The following is a 16996-nucleotide window of genomic DNA, read 5'->3' as shown; positions in this document are numbered from 1 at the left end:
CACAGCGACCTGACCTTTCGCTCCCTTCTGTCCCTTGAGGGGACTAGTGGAGGTGATGTCTCAGTGCCTCCCAGCCTGGCCCTGGGCCACAGGCTCCCTCAGGACTCATCCCATGGGCAGGGCAGGGCAGAGGGAGCTGGGGAGGGAGGCCAGGACTCCTGAGGAAAGCCCCTGTGCAGCCCCCACGCCCGGCGGAGCAGAGCAGAGCCCCCGGGGGAACCTCCTGGCAGCTCACGGGCATGCGCACATGCACACACATGTAATAGACATGGACACACGTGTGTACATGTGACACCGGACATGCGCACCTGTGCACACATACGTGTGCACGTGGGCAAAGACAAGGCCTGCATACACATGTCCCCGGGCTCCCCTTGACACAGGCCAGCTCCCTCAGCGGGATGCATGCTCGCCCGCAGTTGTGCCCACAAGGACTGGCAGGAAGCGGCTGGGGACCGCTCTGCTGCTGCCAGCCCCACCTCTAGGGCTTGGCTGAGACTCCTGCCCTTCTCGCCGGGTCCTGCGTGCAGCCCCACCCAGCCCAGGCGCTGGTGGCTGCCGGGGCTATTTTAAGGCCAGCTCCGGGCCTGCCCTCCCCCCAAGCTTCGCTACTGGCCACCTGCCGCCGCCCGTCCTGCCTGGAATGCTGACTGGCAGTTAGCCGGGGTGGGGGCTGGGGATAGACTGTTATAAAACTGGGTGCACCTGGGAGGCCGCCGTCCCTGCCCACAGCCCACCACGGTCCCCCGGTGCCACCATGGCCACCCACCGCCTCGTGATGGTTCGGCACGGCGAGAGCACCTGGAATCAGGAGAACCGCTTCTGTGGCTGGTTCGATGCCGAGCTGAGCGAGAAGGGGGCCCAGGAGGCCAAGCGGGGCGCCCAAGCCATCAAGGACGCCAAGATGGAGTTCGACATCTGCTACACGTCGGTGCTGAAGCGGGCCATCCACACCCTCTGGACCATCCTGGACGGCACGGACCAGATGTGGCTGCCCGTGGTGCGCACCTGGCGCCTCAACGAGAGGCACTACGGTGGCCTCACGGGCCTCAACAAGGCCGAGACGGCCGCCAAGCATGGGGAGGAGCAGGTGAAGATCTGGAGACGCTCTTTTGACATCCCGCCGCCCCCCATGGATGAGAAGCACCCCTACTACAACTCCATCAGCAAGGTGGGGCTGCTTGGGGCACCAGGGGATGGGCTGGGGGCAGGGCCTTGAGGATGGCAGCCCTGGCGGGCGGGGGGCTGCTGGCTTTCTGGGGAGGGAACAGCAAGTGTGGACGCCCCCAGGAGCGTCGGTACGCAGGCCTGAAGCCCGGGGAACTGCCCACTTGCGAGAGCCTCAAGGACACCATCGCCCGGGCCCTACCCTTCTGGAACGAGGAGATCGCCCCCCAGATCAAGGCTGGCAAAAGAGTGCTCATCGCCGCCCACGGGAACAGCCTGCGGGGCATCGTCAAACACCTGGAAGGTGAGGCCCAGCCGTGTGGGGGGTGTGGGCGGAAGCAGGTTGGAAGGGGTGGACGGGGCACGTGCCCTTGAACCAGCTGGCCCCCAAATTCTCATCTCAGGCACGTGCCCCTGCCCAGGCAGCTCTGCACACATGAGCACTCGGGATTAGGGTTCAAACTGTGAACTGGGAGAACTGAGAAACCACTTAAAAAAGCCACTTTGCAAAATTTTTGTTTCACTTGTTTATGTACTGGGACATTATATACAATGAGTTTCCTTCTGGAAGGAGATGGTGGGTGGAAACGTCTGCTGCTCCGACCCGGGGCCCGGAGGCCTGGAGCTGGCCTGGCTTCCCGGACACAAGCCTGGGAGAGATGGGAAGGCTGTGCCCAAGGACACCCGGGTCCGGGGCCGAGGCGGGGCCATCTGGCTCCAGATCCATTTGCTGTGTGGCCCTGGTCAAGTCACTTCACTTGCTGGGTCTCAACCACCCTCTCTAGGGTCAGGGCGGGGGGCTTGCAAGGCCCAGGGCAGGGCCCTGCCCACGCTCGTCCCCAGCACCCCAGCTTACACCCACGCAAGGAAAAGGTAAGACCAGTCAAGAGGGTGCAGGGGTGGAGCAGTCCTTGCCCCCGGCCTGTAGCTGGGTTCCCACTAAGGAGCCCAGGCCGTGCTCCTCCACCGGGCTCCCTGATACTTCACAGAGCCTCGGCCTTCAAGCTTGTTGGGGTTGTGGAAAGGGGAAGAAGGCTGGTAGGGTGGGGGAGCCCCAAACCCCCTGCTCTGGGCGGGGGGAGGTCAATGGGTAGCTGGCCAGAGCACAGACAGGGGGGCCTCCAAGGCTGGGCCAGCCCCGGTCCACCCTCCCCAAGACCCCCTAGTGCCCCTCCTTTCTGGGGGCCGGGTCTGGAAGAGAAGCGGCACTGCCATGTCCCACTGCCTGGAGAACTGGGGGGTGGGGTGTCGGAGCTGCAAAGGTCGAGCTGCTATTCCAGGCCAGGGGCTATAGAGGCTGGCAGGGTCAGGTTTCCCTGGGAAACCTTGCCCTTTCCACCCAGAGCCTCCCCTCCACCCTGGTCACAGGAGGCCCTTCTCGCTGTCCCTCCACCACCAGTTGTCAGGAGCACCTCTGCTCCTCCCGATGGCTAAAATTTAGACCGCTCTAGAAAGCAAACAGAAGAGACCAAGGGCGCGGGTCCGGGTCCCAGGGGCTCCCGGTTGGGGGCACGAGGTTCCCGTTTATCACAGCTATTTCTGCAGGCCCCTCGGTCTCTCACTTCTGGCTCGACCTTCTCCGGGGGCGGGAGGGCTGCTGCCTGACTGGCCCAGCTCTCTGGCCCATAAAGGCTGCCTGGCGGACTGGCCGAGGGGACTAAGGACCCTGTTCCCCCCGTCCAGGGATGTCGGACCAGGCCATCATGGAGCTGAACCTGCCCACGGGGATCCCCATCGTGTACGAGCTGGACCAGGCGCTGAAGCCCACCAAGCCCATGCGGTTCCTGGGTGATGAGGAAACCGTGCGGAAGGCCATGGAGGCTGTGGCCGCCCAGGGCAAGGCCAAGTGAAGGGTGGGCTTCTGGCAATAAAGGCCCCACCTTCTACCACCTAGAGTCCAGTGTGGCCCCGGCATGCCTGGCTCCAAGGCCTTGAGCTAGGGGTTCCACAAACCCTGCCCCAGGGCACTCAGCCCCTGCTACCCACCCCCATGAGGTGTGAGGGCCCCAGGAACCAAGGACAGGAGTCTGTCCCAAAGCCAGGCTATCAGGTAACTTCTAACAGGCCCCCTGTGATGATGCCAAAAACCGAACAGCCCCCTAGTAACCTTGCTTTAGAATCGGGGTGCCCTAGCTCTCCCCAGTGAGCAGGGACTCCAGCGAGGACACCACTTCACGGCCAGCTTCCCTCAGATGGGCTGTCCTCCGCCGTCCCTGCAGCTGCACGGTGGGCACGGTGAGGTGGTACCAATCCCCCCCACCCCGGGCACCCCCATCTGAGGACAAGCCCACCTCGGCCTCAGAGCCTGCAACACGGGACTCCCGGAGCCTCCGTGCTGGGGGGCGGACAGTCAGGGCTGGCGAGAGGCCTGCCTTTGCAGCCTAGGGGACAAGAGGGGCCATCTGCCACCACCCGGGGCCAGTGGCCTTACTGCAGCCGTCACCCCAGGCTGCTTCTACCTGGCACCTGCCAGAGCACCAGAGGAACGGTACCTGCCCACACGCAGCAGGGGCTGGGCACCTCGGCCCCTCCCAGAACACGGACACGCGACAGGCTGACTTGAGTCACATCTTTACGTTTATGCCTCTCCCAGTGGCCATGGTCGGCCTGAGGTCTGAGGGTGCGTGTGCGCGCACACACGTGCCCGCACCACACACCGCGCACACACCCGGGAGGGGGTCAGCTTCCACACAGGGGCATTCAGGCCACAACGGGGCAGTTCTCGCTCGGAAAGCAGACACGGGTGGGCCGGGACAAAGAGGGTGAGACAGCGGACATCAGCGGCTCCGGTCCCTCTTCCAGAACGAGAACCGGTGACAGCACACACCGGGGCCAGCGGAACAGGGCGCACCATGGAAGGACACGGGTTCGCTGATCACACACTCGGGGGGGGCTCGTCATCCCCGTGCCCATGGCCCATGCTCCGCAGCCCAGGCAGAGGGACAGGGAACTGAGAGCACGGGGGGGATCCAGAAACATGACCTACTGCTCCCCAAACCGTCACCACCCACTCAGACTTTGGTCCCACACGCTAAGGTCACTGTTCCCGAGGATTACAGACAACTGGAGCCACCACCCTTCAGAGCCAAGAGGAAAGGGAAGAAAAGGCAAACCCCCTGCTCGGACGGCCCCACGCGGCAGCGTCATTCTCCTCAGGCAGAGGCCACCGAGGGGCCGGCCACGGGCAGGGCTTGGCTCCATGTCCTCTGCGGGTTCAAAGGCCAGGCTGGCTGGGAGGGCTGGTTTGGGAATCACGGGGTATTGCTGCATCTAGGGTGACAGGCCAAGCACCCCAGTCTGAGGGAACCCAAGGCCTTGTCTTCTTTGGGGGGTCCCATTCCCGGAGGACTGCCGTGTGGCTCTCGCGCCACGCGCACCACATCCCCGGCAGCAAGGAAAGCACGTGTGGGCGGGGAGGGAAGGACGGCCTCGGTGCGGCCAGCAGCGAGGGTCCTCACTCAATGAGCTCCACGTAGTTGGCAGGAAACATGCCAAAGTGGCCGTCTGGCCCGTAGCCACGCCACCAGCCCTCGTCGATCACCTCAATGCCCGTGATGAGATTCTCGGGGTCGAAGGAGATCTCCGTGTCGTCGGCTGCGGGAGGGGGAGCCGGGGGCTGCACTGGGGCTGCGGGCCTTTCCCGATGCCACTTCCCCCCGACACACCTTCCGGCACGACCTGACTCTGGGCCCCGCACAGCAGCCTGCTTCCTGAGCCTCTGGCCAGGCTCACTGGGGCCCGGTGTGGGGCTCGTACCCACCCCTCTGGTCACGCTTTCGGGCTCTAGCACAACACTGGCAACTGGGATTCACGCCCACAGATGCTGGGTAGCTGCCCAGAGTGGACGGGAAGGCCTGGCCTGTGTATGTGCAGGGCGTCCACCCCACCCTCCCGTCCCCCCATGAGAGCCTCCGATGCCTGCCTCCTGACGGGGGGCCCTGCAGTGTGAGTGGCCGGGCCGCCGCACATTACCTGCCTGGTAGTCGTACAGGGCCCGGGCACAGAGCCCTTTGCCGCTCAGCCCCGGGTAGTGGTCCACATGCTCAGAGCCGGCCTCTTGCTGCTGCACCTGTCCCCGCATGGAAAGAAGAGAACCCTGGGGTCCTCGTTCCAGGCTCTCAACAGGCCTGGGGTAAGGGGCACAGCACACAGAGGGCAAGGGCTGCTGCCATCCCACTGCCCCCACGGTCTTCCCCCCCCCTCAGGACCTCCCGCCCCGCAGAGAAGTGCCAGACAGCGTGTTCCACGGGGCTGCTCCAACGTCCCACGAGAGAATCTACAGGTAGCAAGCCGTCGGAAAGTCAGGCATCCCATGACTGGCATGGGTGAGGAGGGTGTTTCTGGGCACGGGCCCCTTCCCAGCCACGCCCTGCTGCAGGGAACCTACCATCGGGGGCTCCTCATAGAGCGTCTCTTGCTCTGGGGGCTCCTCGTACACAGCCTCCTCTTCGGCCTCAGCCGGACACGGCGGGGTGCTGGGTACCGGCTCCTCACGGACATCTGCACGGGAGGGTGCAGTGCACCCTGAGCGGACACCCTCCTTCCCCTCCCGCACTCCCACCCCCAGCCCCCCGCGGGGTGGCCAAACGCCTTGCCTGCCCTGGGCCTCGAGGAGGCCTGGGTGGGCTCTGTGCTGCGGTGAGTCTCTGGCTGGGTGAGCTGTCTCTGCAGGAACGGGCTCCTCAGCTTGCCTGTAAACAAAGGCAAACACACCAGCGCTGGACGAGGGCAGACGAGCCGCGTCCACGGTTTCTGTACCCTGCACTGCCTGGGAGTGGACCTGTCCCGGGACAGTGGCTGTCACACAGAGGGGGGGGGAAGGGAGGACGGGGGACACGCAGCCGCTGCAGAAACACATGACACACACACTGTACGCTTCGAGCAGCCCCCTAGCGTGGGAGAGCTGACGGCGGTGCCTGTCCTGTGTCCTCGGGGGCCAGAGAGGTGAGTGACAGAGGCTCCGGGGCCCAGCCATCACGTGCAAGCTGCACCAAGGGTTAATGGGGCCGGGCTGGAGGGTCTCCCCTCTGAAGTCACACGTGGCCCTTCCTTTCCCGGTCTCTGCAGGATGAGGCCACGGGCAGGAAAGGAACACCTGAGGCCCAGGCTCCCCTCCCAGAAGCCACCCTTAGGAGCACAGGCTCTCCTCGCTCACTCGCCTCTGTCACCTTCTGACACATCTGTCGCTACCTCTGGGGACCCTGCACTGGGACCCCAGGCTCCCCCTCAGCCTGCCCCTGCCTCGTGGCTAGACCCGGAGGGAAGACTCACCGGGCTGGGGGCTAGAGATGGATGTGGTGGACATGGCCCTCTCCTTCTGCTTGAAAATCTCGCGCGGATGTGCGGGCTGACTGCCGGGCTCCTAGAGGGGTGCGCGTGCATCTGGCCGTGAGGAGGGGCGCACGACCCTCATCCAGGACCGGGCTGAGGTCCATGCTGGCCGCTTCTGCCCTTCACTGTCCTCTCCACTGCCACATCCGGTGCACCCAGATGTCCCAGGTTCCACTGAACCCCCCCCCCCCAGCATCACTGCAACAGACACTCCGGGGGTGGGAGCACCCAAGTCTCACCTGCTCCTCTCTGCTCCTTGAAATCACTTCCTGCTGCTCACTCTTCCTGCTGGGATGGGCAGAGGGACGAGCTGCAGCCCAGCCGCAGCCCACTCGGGACCCGCCCTCCACCTTAACTCTGGAGCCTCACCTCTGGGGTCCGGCCTCACTGCCCTGCTCCTCCCGATAGCGCTGCTCCCGGCGGGCGGCCTCACGCAGCTCCCGCTCCCGGCGCTCCTGCTCCAGCCGCTGCCGCTCCTCCTCTGCCCGCCGCTTCTCCTCCAGCCTGCGGTTCTCCTCCTCCTTCTGCAGGGAGCGCCGGGCCTGTCTGCCCCACTCTGCACGGGCACCGCAGGCCAGCCGGGCCTGCCCTGTCCCCCCCACGCCACCCAGACATCCGCTCAAGTGCCGCCTGGAAGGGCCACCACCGGCCTTGTGACCCAACCCCGCTTGGCCTTTGCTTACGCGCAGGCGCTAATGAGAACACACGTTCTGTGAGTTTATCGTGAGAACCGAGGCACGGCCAGGAAGGCACTGTGGCACCTGGCACGCGCCATCTCCGGGAGACGCAGCTGTGCTCGATGCACCTGGCAGCACTCACCTCTGCTTTGGCCCAGAAGCTATCTTTGCCAACCCTTTTGATCTCAGATATGGCGTTGGTCTTCTGGTACACGGAGCCCTGCGGAGGACAGAGGCTCACTATGGGGCCGCCCTCGGGAGCGCAGGACACAAGCAAGCCACGAGGACAGCGGCCGGCAGAGGCGGCAGCGCTTGGCCTGGGGCCTCTTCAGGAGACCAGCAAGCAGCAAGACGGCCTGAGGGTCCTGGAAACCGCCATGCAACGCCGAGGGGGGTCTCTGGCTGCACCAGGCCCCTGTGGATGGAAGCCTGTCCACCAGCCTGAGGGAGCTGATCACCAGCAGTGTCCAGAGACTCTCCACATACCCCAGCCATGCCTCGGGGAACTGGGCTCCCCAGAACTGGGGTGTCTGGTGTCCGCCCCTGACTGGGAGGGGCCTGCCCATCCCCCACCTCCAGTTCCTCTATGGCGCCCACCATCTGAGACTGTGCAGGACACGCTGGTGTCGTGGCCTCGTGACTGGGCTGTCCCCGGAGTGTAAGAAGCTCCTAACAGCCAGTGGAGCCACCATGCAGGGTGGGGGGCTTGTTCCTCATGGCCAATTGCACCTGCCCCACAGGGGGTGGCTCCGGCTTCCATGCAGCACGGGGTCACTGTCTGCACCCTGATCTGGCTCAGGGACTGGAAGCCAGGCAGGCAGGAGCCCAGCCCCATGAGGGAGAAACCAGCCCATCTGCCGCTCCCGGCCTGCCACCCTCGGGCCCAGGCAGCACTCACGACGGGGGCCTGGGGGCCCGTGTCCTGGAAACGGCCACTCTCCTTGTGGAAGGCGTAGTTGGCACCGGAGGCTCTGGCCACCTTCTGCATGATGCACTCGGGCTCCACGTCCTCCTCGGCCCTTGCATTGATGGTCACGTGGGCCCCCTGTGGCGGGACAGCACTTAGGCGATGCAACTCCAGGAGAGGACAGGACACACGCCTCAGTGTGCACAGGGCGGACAAGTGCTGCCCAGGGCTCGAGGCCAGGAGACCCCTCTGGGAACCGAGGCACACTCTCCTCAAGGCTGACAACCCGCCTTGAGGCAAGCACACTGCACTCGTCCCAGCACGGGCACGGGGCCCCCGCCTACAGCTCGTTCTGAGGGGCCGGATGTCCGCTGCCGCCAGCCCAGGCACCAGAGAGCTCCCTTCTAAGAAGGATCTGGAAACACATTTCTACAAAAAGCAAACTACCGATTTCTTCTTTTTTTAAAAATGTTTAAGTTTTATTTATTCAAGTATCTCCACACCTAAGCTGGGGCTTGAACTCAGAACCCCGAGATCAAGAGTCGCCTGCTCCTCCCATTGAGCCAGCCCGGTGCCCCAGCCACCAATTTCTTCCTGAGAAGTCAGACCCATGACCTCACTCACTGTTAGTAAAACCCAACGAGTTTGGGATCCTCTTTCAGCTCCTAGATGGAGAAACTGAGGCATATCTGAAGCAGTGTTGGCTGACTAGAAATCAAAGTCCTAAGTCTCTTTCCCAGGAACCAGAGATACGCAAAGTTACCTGACAAGTAAACAAATGTTTGTGGACCTAACTGAGGTTCCACTGTGAGGACTGATGTTAATACACGCAAAGGTGGGCTGGAAAGGAACGTATACGGGAACGGGCACGCTGAGGGCTGGGCACACGCAACTCTCCCTCGCCTCTAGATCCTGACAACACGGCTGAATAAACCCTCACAAAACCAACAGAAGCCAAGGCCTAGCCTTGCCCCAGGACTAGCTGCAGACAACCCTCCCCATGCTTGAAAAGGACACAGTCATCCATCCTTCCTCCCTGCGGAGGCCGGCTTGCTGGTGACTCTGGCCGCAGTGTGGCCTCCCAGGCGCTCGCTGAGCAAGACACAGCAGCCTCTGCTCACGCCCTCAAGTCCAGAGAGAGAACTGGGGTGTGGACACACTTCCAGCTCTGGCTGCGGCTGCTGCTCGCACTCGCCCAGGAACCTTGTGAGGCCCTGGGGGGTGGGGGGCAGCCCTCACCTTCAGAAAGCTGGCCATGGTGCTGACGTGGTTGGCGCATGCTCCCTTCCGCACATCGTTCACACCCTCGCCTGTCTGCAACACAACACATCCAGTGTGACCCACCAACCCCCCCAAAGCCACTGCTCTCCCTGGGGGCCCAGCAGAGGGAAAACTGCGACCCTAAAGCAGAGGATAAAGCGAGCCCCACACCTCCACTGGGTGGGGGCTGAGAACTTCCTAGTCCTCCCCAGGGGTCCTGTGCTCTCTGAGCCTTCTCCAGGCCCTCTGCTCCCTGAGGACCACTACTCTGAAGGGGACAGAGGCAAGGGTGTCCTGCAACTGCACTCTATTCTGTCAGAATGCTTCTGGGCTGGGGGGGTGGTGGAGGGTGGGATTCTGCGCTGGCAAGGCCCCACTGTCCTTCGGGCCACAAGGACTTCACCCACTCTTCTGTTCATTCACCACCTCCGAGCTGCCCTGAAGGCAAGTCCTCCTCTGTTCCAATCACAGAAGGCAAAGGAGGAAAGAAGGAAAGGCAGTTCTTCTGGGTCACGCCTAGATGGGAACTCAGAGCCCCCCAGTTCTACGTACCCAGTTGATGAGGACAAACTTGGGCAGGCCGGAGTTGGGGTCCTTCACCCTGCAGAAGGCGTACATCACCTTCCCGCTGTTGAGCTCCTCCACCATCTCCTCCAGGCCCCCCTCTGTAGCAGGCACAGGGAGGGTCAGCAAGCCTGGCAGCTGCTGCCGGCCCTGGCACAGTGCCCACCAGGAAAGGAAACCCAACCTGCCTCTGAGCCAGGGTTCTCAGTGCCACCTGCACCGGAATCAGATTCCTGGTCCTGCCCCTACTAAGCAGACTTATAGGAGCTGGGGGGGGCGGGGAGCCCAAGGATCTGCATCTGTGACAAGGACCTCAGGGGATGGTTTCCACACCCCAGTTTAAAAACCATTCCTAGAAAACCCACAGGGAGTTTCAGAATTAAAAAATGTAATTTCTGCTACAAATTAGGCATCAGGCTTCCAAATGGATGGTCTCTGTAACAGCCTGCCTGCTGCGTGGACCCCACAAAGGGCCCTGAGCAGATGGGAATGTCCTACAGTCACGCTTGGGCTCAGCTCTTAGACCCACCCCATAAAGATAAGGGAGTGACGGGGGCCCGGAAGCGGGCCCCTTCAGCCATTCTCCCGACACGGAGGTTGTGGTTATCAAACCCAAACCCTCCCAGGCTGCGAGGACCCGGGTCCGGTATCTTAGCTGTAGGGCTGCACAGATGCAGGGCAGTGCCGACCCCCGCCCCGGGCATTCACAGCAGAGCCCTGAGTACTACTGGGGGTGGCGCCTGAGGCATCGCAGGGTGCACGAGACCCCGGCCAGCTACGGTCCTCCGAAAAAGATGACCAGCAGGGAGCAGGGCTCACAAGGGAGCGGCCTTCTAGAACAGATGGCCAGAACCACTCTGTGGCAAGCGGAAAATGCACGGGTGAGTGTTTGCTGAGTAACCAGGCGATGTGTGGCTCCCCGACACTGATGCTACCGTGGGGAGGTTCACGGCAGTCTCACCACACGAGGGGACACCTGTGTGCCTCCGGCTCCTTCCGTTCGCCGTGACAGCTGAAATGCCGGCCACCAGGAAGCACTGATGGCTACAACGTTCTCCCTCCCCCACACCTGCTTCCTGATGCCTCCCACCCCCTACCAGCCCACTCTTGTCCTCACTGGGTCGTACTCACCCCCAGTGCCGGCCACACGGATGTCATTGCTGTTCCCCTCGTAGGTAAAGAGAGCCCTGAAACAAAACACAAACAAGCTCTATGGCCAGCGTTCTGGGGGTCGCTGCCCTCACCGCACCGACCACGAGTGGAACGTGGCAGCCATGCGGGCCCCCCTCTGACCCACGAGGCAGGAGCTCAGCAGGGCTCCCAGAGCTGTGGCCTTCTCAGTTCTTATGCACAGCGGCTTCTCCTGAGCCTCTGTCTACTTTGAGAAAAACTAAGCTGTGAAGTTTGTTGGTTTGGCTCCACGTCCAATGTGGGCTGGAACTTACCACCCTGAGATCAAGAGTCGCACGCTCTACTGACTGAGCCAGCTGGGCTCCCCAGAGGTGGAAAGTTCTATAAAGGCAATTTTCTACACCTTCCTGAACCCAAAGCACCCCAGGAGGAGCAGGAAGCCCCGTGTGCATATCAGGCGCCTGGGAAGGCCGCCCAACGCCCTCGTGCACGTCTGCTCTGCCTTCCGAAAGCCTGAGGGGTTGGTGGAGCAGGTCTCTCTGGGCTTGAGACTCTTCTGGAAAACCCAGAAGCCACACGGGCCATGACTCAGCATGAAGTCAGGCTCCTCACAGGACAGATTCCTTGGTCAGGCAAAATTCTCTTTCTGGAGGAGCCCTAAGTCTCCACAGGTGACCCTGGGCTGCCCCTTTCTTTTCCCGTGAGACTAATTATTCCTAAGAACTCTGGGAAGGATTCCTGCTTATGAACTTGAGCCCCAGAGGAGTTGAGGAAATATGGCAAATTTTATTATATCTGGAGCTTGGAAAGTCCCTTGCCAGAGCGGAGGTTACCCATGGAGAACAGTCTGGAAAAGGTGGCTTATCTGCACAGTCCACACGGAGCCCAACCATCAACACCAACTCTGCCGCAGTTCAGCCCTAGGCAGTGCTGGCAGACCACGGGGTAGGGGTGCTGACCCAGCAGACAGCAAGTCCAAGGCAGAACCCGGACTAGCAGGCCATCCCCCATGCTCTGAGCACAGGCCTGCCAAGGACAGCCAGATAGGGGCTGCCGAGTAAGGGTGCAACAGGAACCGGGATGCCTGGCTGGCTCAGTTGGTGGAGTGTGCGACTCTTGATCTCAGGGTTGTGGGTTCGAGCCCCACTCTGGGTATAGAGATCACTTAAAAATGAAATCTGGGGGGAAAAAAAAAAAAAGAATCTGACAGGAACCAAATCAGCCTCCCCTCAGCTTCCCCAGGGCCTTGCTAAGGCCACCAGGCAGAGATGCCTAGCTTGAGAAAGTCAGGAGAAAGGAGACCCAGGCCCCGAGGGTCTGGGCGGCATGGGGGACAGGCCTCCGAGGAGGAGAGACACTAAAAGGAACACGCAGTCAAACAGGGAAAAGAACATGGGAGTTGGCGGATGTCCAGACTGGTGGCCAGGGTCCTGGTCAGCCCTCCTCCCGGAGGAAAGAAGCCCACACATCTCAAAGCCACCAAGCCCTGGCTGCAGAAGACGGGGACACTAGACAAGCAGCAGGAAGCAGAGACTGCTTCCAAGAAGGGACCTGACAGCTAGTTAAGAGCCAAGCTCCATGCCTGCCGCCTGCCCTCCAACTTCACTCCCCTCCACCCCGGGCTCCAGCATAAGCCACCTTCTTACATGTTCCCAGCTCAGAGGCTCATTCCTCCCATCCTTCTTTCAAATCACCGTGGAAGAGAGGTGTATTGGCCTGGGCACAGCACACAGAGTGTGCCACACTGAGCGTCTTGTAACGCAATCATCCCTTCCAAACACACGTATTGAGAACCTACTCCTTGCTGCTCATGGGCAGAAGCTTCCAATCAATCCCCAGACACCCTGACCAGTGAACTTACTTTCTAATGGGAGACAAAAAAGAAACACACCAATACTAATGTCCTGTCAGGTAGTGAAGTGGGTGCGGGAGATAAGCAAACGTGCCTCAATCTAGAACAATCTGGGGAACCAGGACAAACACCTGTGCTGGAGAGCTGACGTGCCTGCTCCCCGCCCCGCCTGGCTTCAGGGCCCAGCCCGATGCCACCCACTCTGCCTGTGAAATCTTGCATGACCCACCAAACCGGAGACCACCTCCTCTTGCCGGTATCCTCTACCACATCTTCTGTACCCTTCTCAGGTCACTGTGCATCCGGGCGCTGACGGCACCGGGGACAGAGACAGAGCCCAGCCCTCCGGTGAAGGGAACGGTGCCAGGAAAACCAGCGAAGGTGTCTGGCACGTGTCTGGGGAAAGTCACACAAGGAGCCAGGAGTCGAGGAAGGCCTCTCCAAGAAGGCAGTGTCAGAGCTGAGAAGTGTGGGGAGCCCCCCGGGACAATGTGGAAGGCGCTCTAGAATGGGGAAGCAGCAAGAGCAAGGGCTCTGAGGAGGAAGCAGCTCGCAAGTTTGAGGAAGAGAAAGACGGCCACCGTGGTGGCAAACAGGTGTGGCCCCAGTGTGGTAAGTGGGAGGGGTGGCGGGAGGGGTTCAGGAGCTGGCCATACAGGGCCTAGCAGCCGAGGTGAGGTGTCTGGGCTTTATTTAATGTGAAACAGGAAGCTGCTGAAGTTTAAGCACAGAAGTGACATGGCCCAGATACTTGTTCAGCTAATGAGTGGGGACCCGCCACACATCATCTGTTGAGATGCTTAATGCCTGTGACAGTGAGAGCAGAAGCCGGGGGTTTGTGCCCGAGTGGTACGATCTGGAGAGCTTCCAGACGGGTGGGCTCGGAGGCAGGGGAGGGGAAAGAGGCTCAGCACCCTTATGAGGGACGGAGAGAAGCTGGGCTGCCTAAGTTTCAGACCAGGGTGGTAGCATACAGTGCTGAGAAGAAGCCTGAGGAAAAGCTAGAAACACAGGAGGCCTGAGCTGCCAGCTGGGCAGTGAGACATCATCCCCAAACCAGTGGTGCCCCCTGAGGAGGAGGAGACCTGAAGGAAGTCTCACAGGCACGCCAGAAAAGGCTACAGCAGATACTCAAGAGCACATAAAATAGCAACACCCTAACTGAGCAGGACTGGAGAGGGGCAGAGATGCTGCCAGCTCAAAGGCAGGTGGCCACAGGTGGACGTGAAATGGGGCACTCAGCGTGGTGACCCCATCAGCAGCGTTTGGAGTAACGGCCCTCTGAGAACAGGAGAGAGGTGGGGTGGGGGGTTGGCATCCAGAAACTCTTAGAAAAATACGTGCCTGAAGTGTGGCAGAGAAATTCCACCGGTTACCAGACACCTTTCCTAACTACTTAGGTGTGTTCCGAGCAGAGGAGCTGCTTGCCTCCCCCGTAACACTGCGCACAAGTCCCATCAGGGTCAACAGTGTCCCAGGCACGAGAGGAGTCTGCACACCCAGGCAGCAGGTGCTCTGAAGCTGTTCCCCAAAAGGCCCAGGGCTGAAGGAAAGGCTAGCACATCCTCACTGCACAACAGTACACGGTATGATGGCCCCAGGGACAGCGGCGAGCACCAGGGCGTGGAGACCAGCCAGGCACAACAGCACAGTCACCCCGAGAGCGGCCTGCCCCTGCCATGGGAAGAGGCTCCTCACAGCCGGTCACCTTAGTTCATCATACTCAGCGTATTTCTTAGGACTGGAAGTGCTCAAAACTGGTCAGTGAAAACAACTTAAGTAAACGGGAAAGCGACCATGCAAAACAAGCAGAGGGCTGACCCTGGGCGTGGGCTGCCCAGGGCTATCCCAGAGAGGTCAGACCCGGCTTCCAGAGTTAGAAAGCCCTATCAAGTGCACGAGGAGAACTACACACTGACGGCCTAGTGGAAGGTGTCATTGGGAGACGGAGGGATGATGGGGTCTTTCTCCAAATAGGTAGCCAGCATCGCTGTTTCATTCGTCTCCGCCTGGCTCACGTAAGAAAGGGTATTCTTGGAGAGAGGGAGACTTTGAAATTCACATTCCCAGAAACCCAGAGATCCAAACCCCTGACCTCCTGGTCTGCCGTCTGTGGGGCAGGGCTCCCGTTCCCGGGCGGGGTCCGGGACGTTCAGAGGCCCCTGCTTGAATGCAGCGCTGGGAAGACCCCGGGCTTGGCTTCCGCTCCGTCAGAGCGTCCTCCGCCGTGCGGGGAGCCCCTTTGTCCAGGGAAGTCCCCGGGCAGGGAAGGAGAACCTGGAGGAGCCACCGAGCCCAGCCAGCCACACAATCCAACATGGAGGCCGGTGGAGAGGCGGAGCCGAGGCGCCGCGGGCCCCCCACGCACGGCGGGGCTGCGGGGACAGCAGCTCGCGAGGCGCGAGGGGCGCAGCTGTGGGGTGAGCGGGGAGCCCCCGGTCCCCCCTCCCGCCCAGGCCCGCCCCCCGCCCCCCGCCCCGCCCGTTCTGGCGCCCACCAGTCAGTCGGGGACTTCTCCGTTACCACCCGCACGTAGGCCTCCTGCAGCGCAGGCCCGTTCCGGCTCAGGTTCGCAGCCATGACCGACCCAGCAGTCGCGGAGCCGCCACCAGCACTGCCGCCGCCGCCGCCGCCGCTTCCGGGCCCCGCCCACCCCCGCGGCCGGAAGCCCCGCCCCCGAGGCCGGAAGCGGAAAGCGGGGTGGGCGGGGCCGAGGGGAGGGGCGCGGTTGGCCGAGAGGGAGGGGCTGGCATGGCCGGCGACTGGCTGGGTCCGCTGGGCGGAGGAGCCCAAGCGGGGCCCCTGGTAGCTGCGCCCACAGAGGAGCGTGCATTTCTCTCTTCTCTTGTCGCAGCCAGCTCACTGGTCTGAGAATCTTGCGCTCGTGACAGCCTCTGTGTGGACCTTTCGCGTGCGCCTGATCCTGTGACTGGAAGCGAGCACGAGCGAAAACGAACGCTGCGTGCCGGCCACAGCAGCACCAGCCCAACTCGAGGTGCTGCCGAGCCTCCTCGCCCTCACCTGCATTCCCCCCTCGTTCGTGGAGGATGGGGTGGCGCGGGGAGCCCCGCTCCCTGCCCTGCACACGCGTCCCCAGCACAGGTGCGCGAGTCTCTGGAATTTCAGAAAGGCGGCCCCGTGCTGATCTGTGCGCTCGGGGAGCCCTCCCGCAGGATCCCATCCTGCAGTCCAGCGCGCTCACATTTCCGCAGCGATGTCGGTGAAAAGTCACCGAAGCGGGTTATGGAAAGACTCCGTGGCATCGTGGCAGTTCGGTCAGGACTTGCTGCGAAATGAGCTACCGTATTCTTAGGGTGTTGGGGTCTGATTATGCAAATAAAGGCTTGTCAACTCCATTTGGGCACAAACATTGTTCACAGGCTATGTCCACTTGCACTTCTGTACGTCATTGATGTTGGTCTCAGGCAGAAGCCCTGACATCCTCTGACGGCAAAGCAGCTGTCTCCTCCCAACTCCCGGACGTCTCAGGGCCTGAACAAACACTCCTTCCCTTCAGCAGCTTCTGCCTGCAGCCCCTTCCCTCCCCCAGTCCTTCCTGGGTCTTCCCTTATGCAAGATGCAGGTCTCCCCCATTCTCCACTCTGACTTCAGAAAAGTGAGCTCCAGCAACTGGAAGCCTCCCAGCTCTCCCAATTTCTTATCTTCCTCTCTCTTTTTAAAAAAGTTAAGTTCAATTAGCCATCATATAGTACATCATTAGTTTCAGATGTAGTGTTCACTGATTCATCAGTTGCGTATACCACCCAGGACACATCACATTACGTGCCCTCCTTAATGCCCAACACGTCTTTTCTTTTCTTTTCTTCAGTAACTTCTCCTCTGTCCTTGTTTTTCCCTCAGACCCTCTCAGGCGACTTTATTCTCCATATTCAGGGAGGTTCAGCCCTCAGTCTTACTGTTCTAAAGTCTTCTTTTTGGCCCCAGTGCATCTTTGTTTTTTCTTCTTTCTCTGGGAATGTTTTCTATTTCAACACCTCCTGTTATCAGTTTCTTCATTCACCTGGCTTCCAGGCCCCAGCTTGGGGTCCCTGGACCCCTGGGAGGTCTGGGAGCACTTCTCAACATTTCTGTCAACTTGGGGAGAAC

General features: G+C 61.4%; 2 protein-coding genes across 3 annotated transcripts; one reads left to right on the top strand and one right to left on the bottom strand.

Moving 5' to 3' along the window:
• Positions 1–540: 540 nt before the first annotated feature.
• On the top strand, positions 541–3598 carry PGAM2 (phosphoglycerate mutase 2). Its single transcript, XM_008703488.2, has 3 exons — positions 541–1171; positions 1291–1471; positions 2851–3598. Exons 1-3 carry the CDS (start codon positions 758–760, stop codon positions 3015–3017), a joined length of 762 nt encoding a protein of 253 aa, XP_008701710.2. The 5' UTR covers positions 541–757; the 3' UTR covers positions 3018–3598.
• A 128-nt stretch (positions 3599–3726) lies between these two features.
• On the bottom strand, positions 3727–15556 carry DBNL (drebrin like). Of its 2 annotated transcripts, none has more exons than XM_040644440.1 (13): positions 15387–15556; positions 11038–11093; positions 9895–10007; positions 9322–9396; positions 8074–8220; positions 7318–7395; positions 6868–7022; positions 6738–6786; positions 6439–6529; positions 5763–5858; positions 5555–5667; positions 5140–5236; positions 3727–4761 (listed from the first exon to the last, which is right to left on the bottom strand). In XM_040644440.1, exons 1-13 carry the CDS (start codon positions 15467–15469, stop codon positions 4622–4624), a joined length of 1293 nt encoding a protein of 430 aa, XP_040500374.1. In that variant the 5' UTR covers positions 15470–15556; the 3' UTR covers positions 3727–4621. The 2 variants fall into 2 exon arrangements, with proteins under 2 accessions (XP_040500374.1, XP_040500375.1); XM_040644441.1 differs by having other exon boundaries at positions 6738–6783.
• Between the last annotated feature and the right edge of the window lie 1440 nt (positions 15557–16996).

This window comes from Ursus maritimus, unplaced genomic scaffold (genome assembly GCF_017311325.1).
Source record: "Ursus maritimus isolate PB19 unplaced genomic scaffold, ASM1731132v1 scaffold_3, whole genome shotgun sequence".
NCBI lineage: Eukaryota > Metazoa > Chordata > Mammalia > Carnivora > Ursidae > Ursus > Ursus maritimus.
The sequence above is the reverse complement of the archived record's forward strand: the minus strand, read 5'-3'. Positions and strand labels throughout refer to the sequence as shown.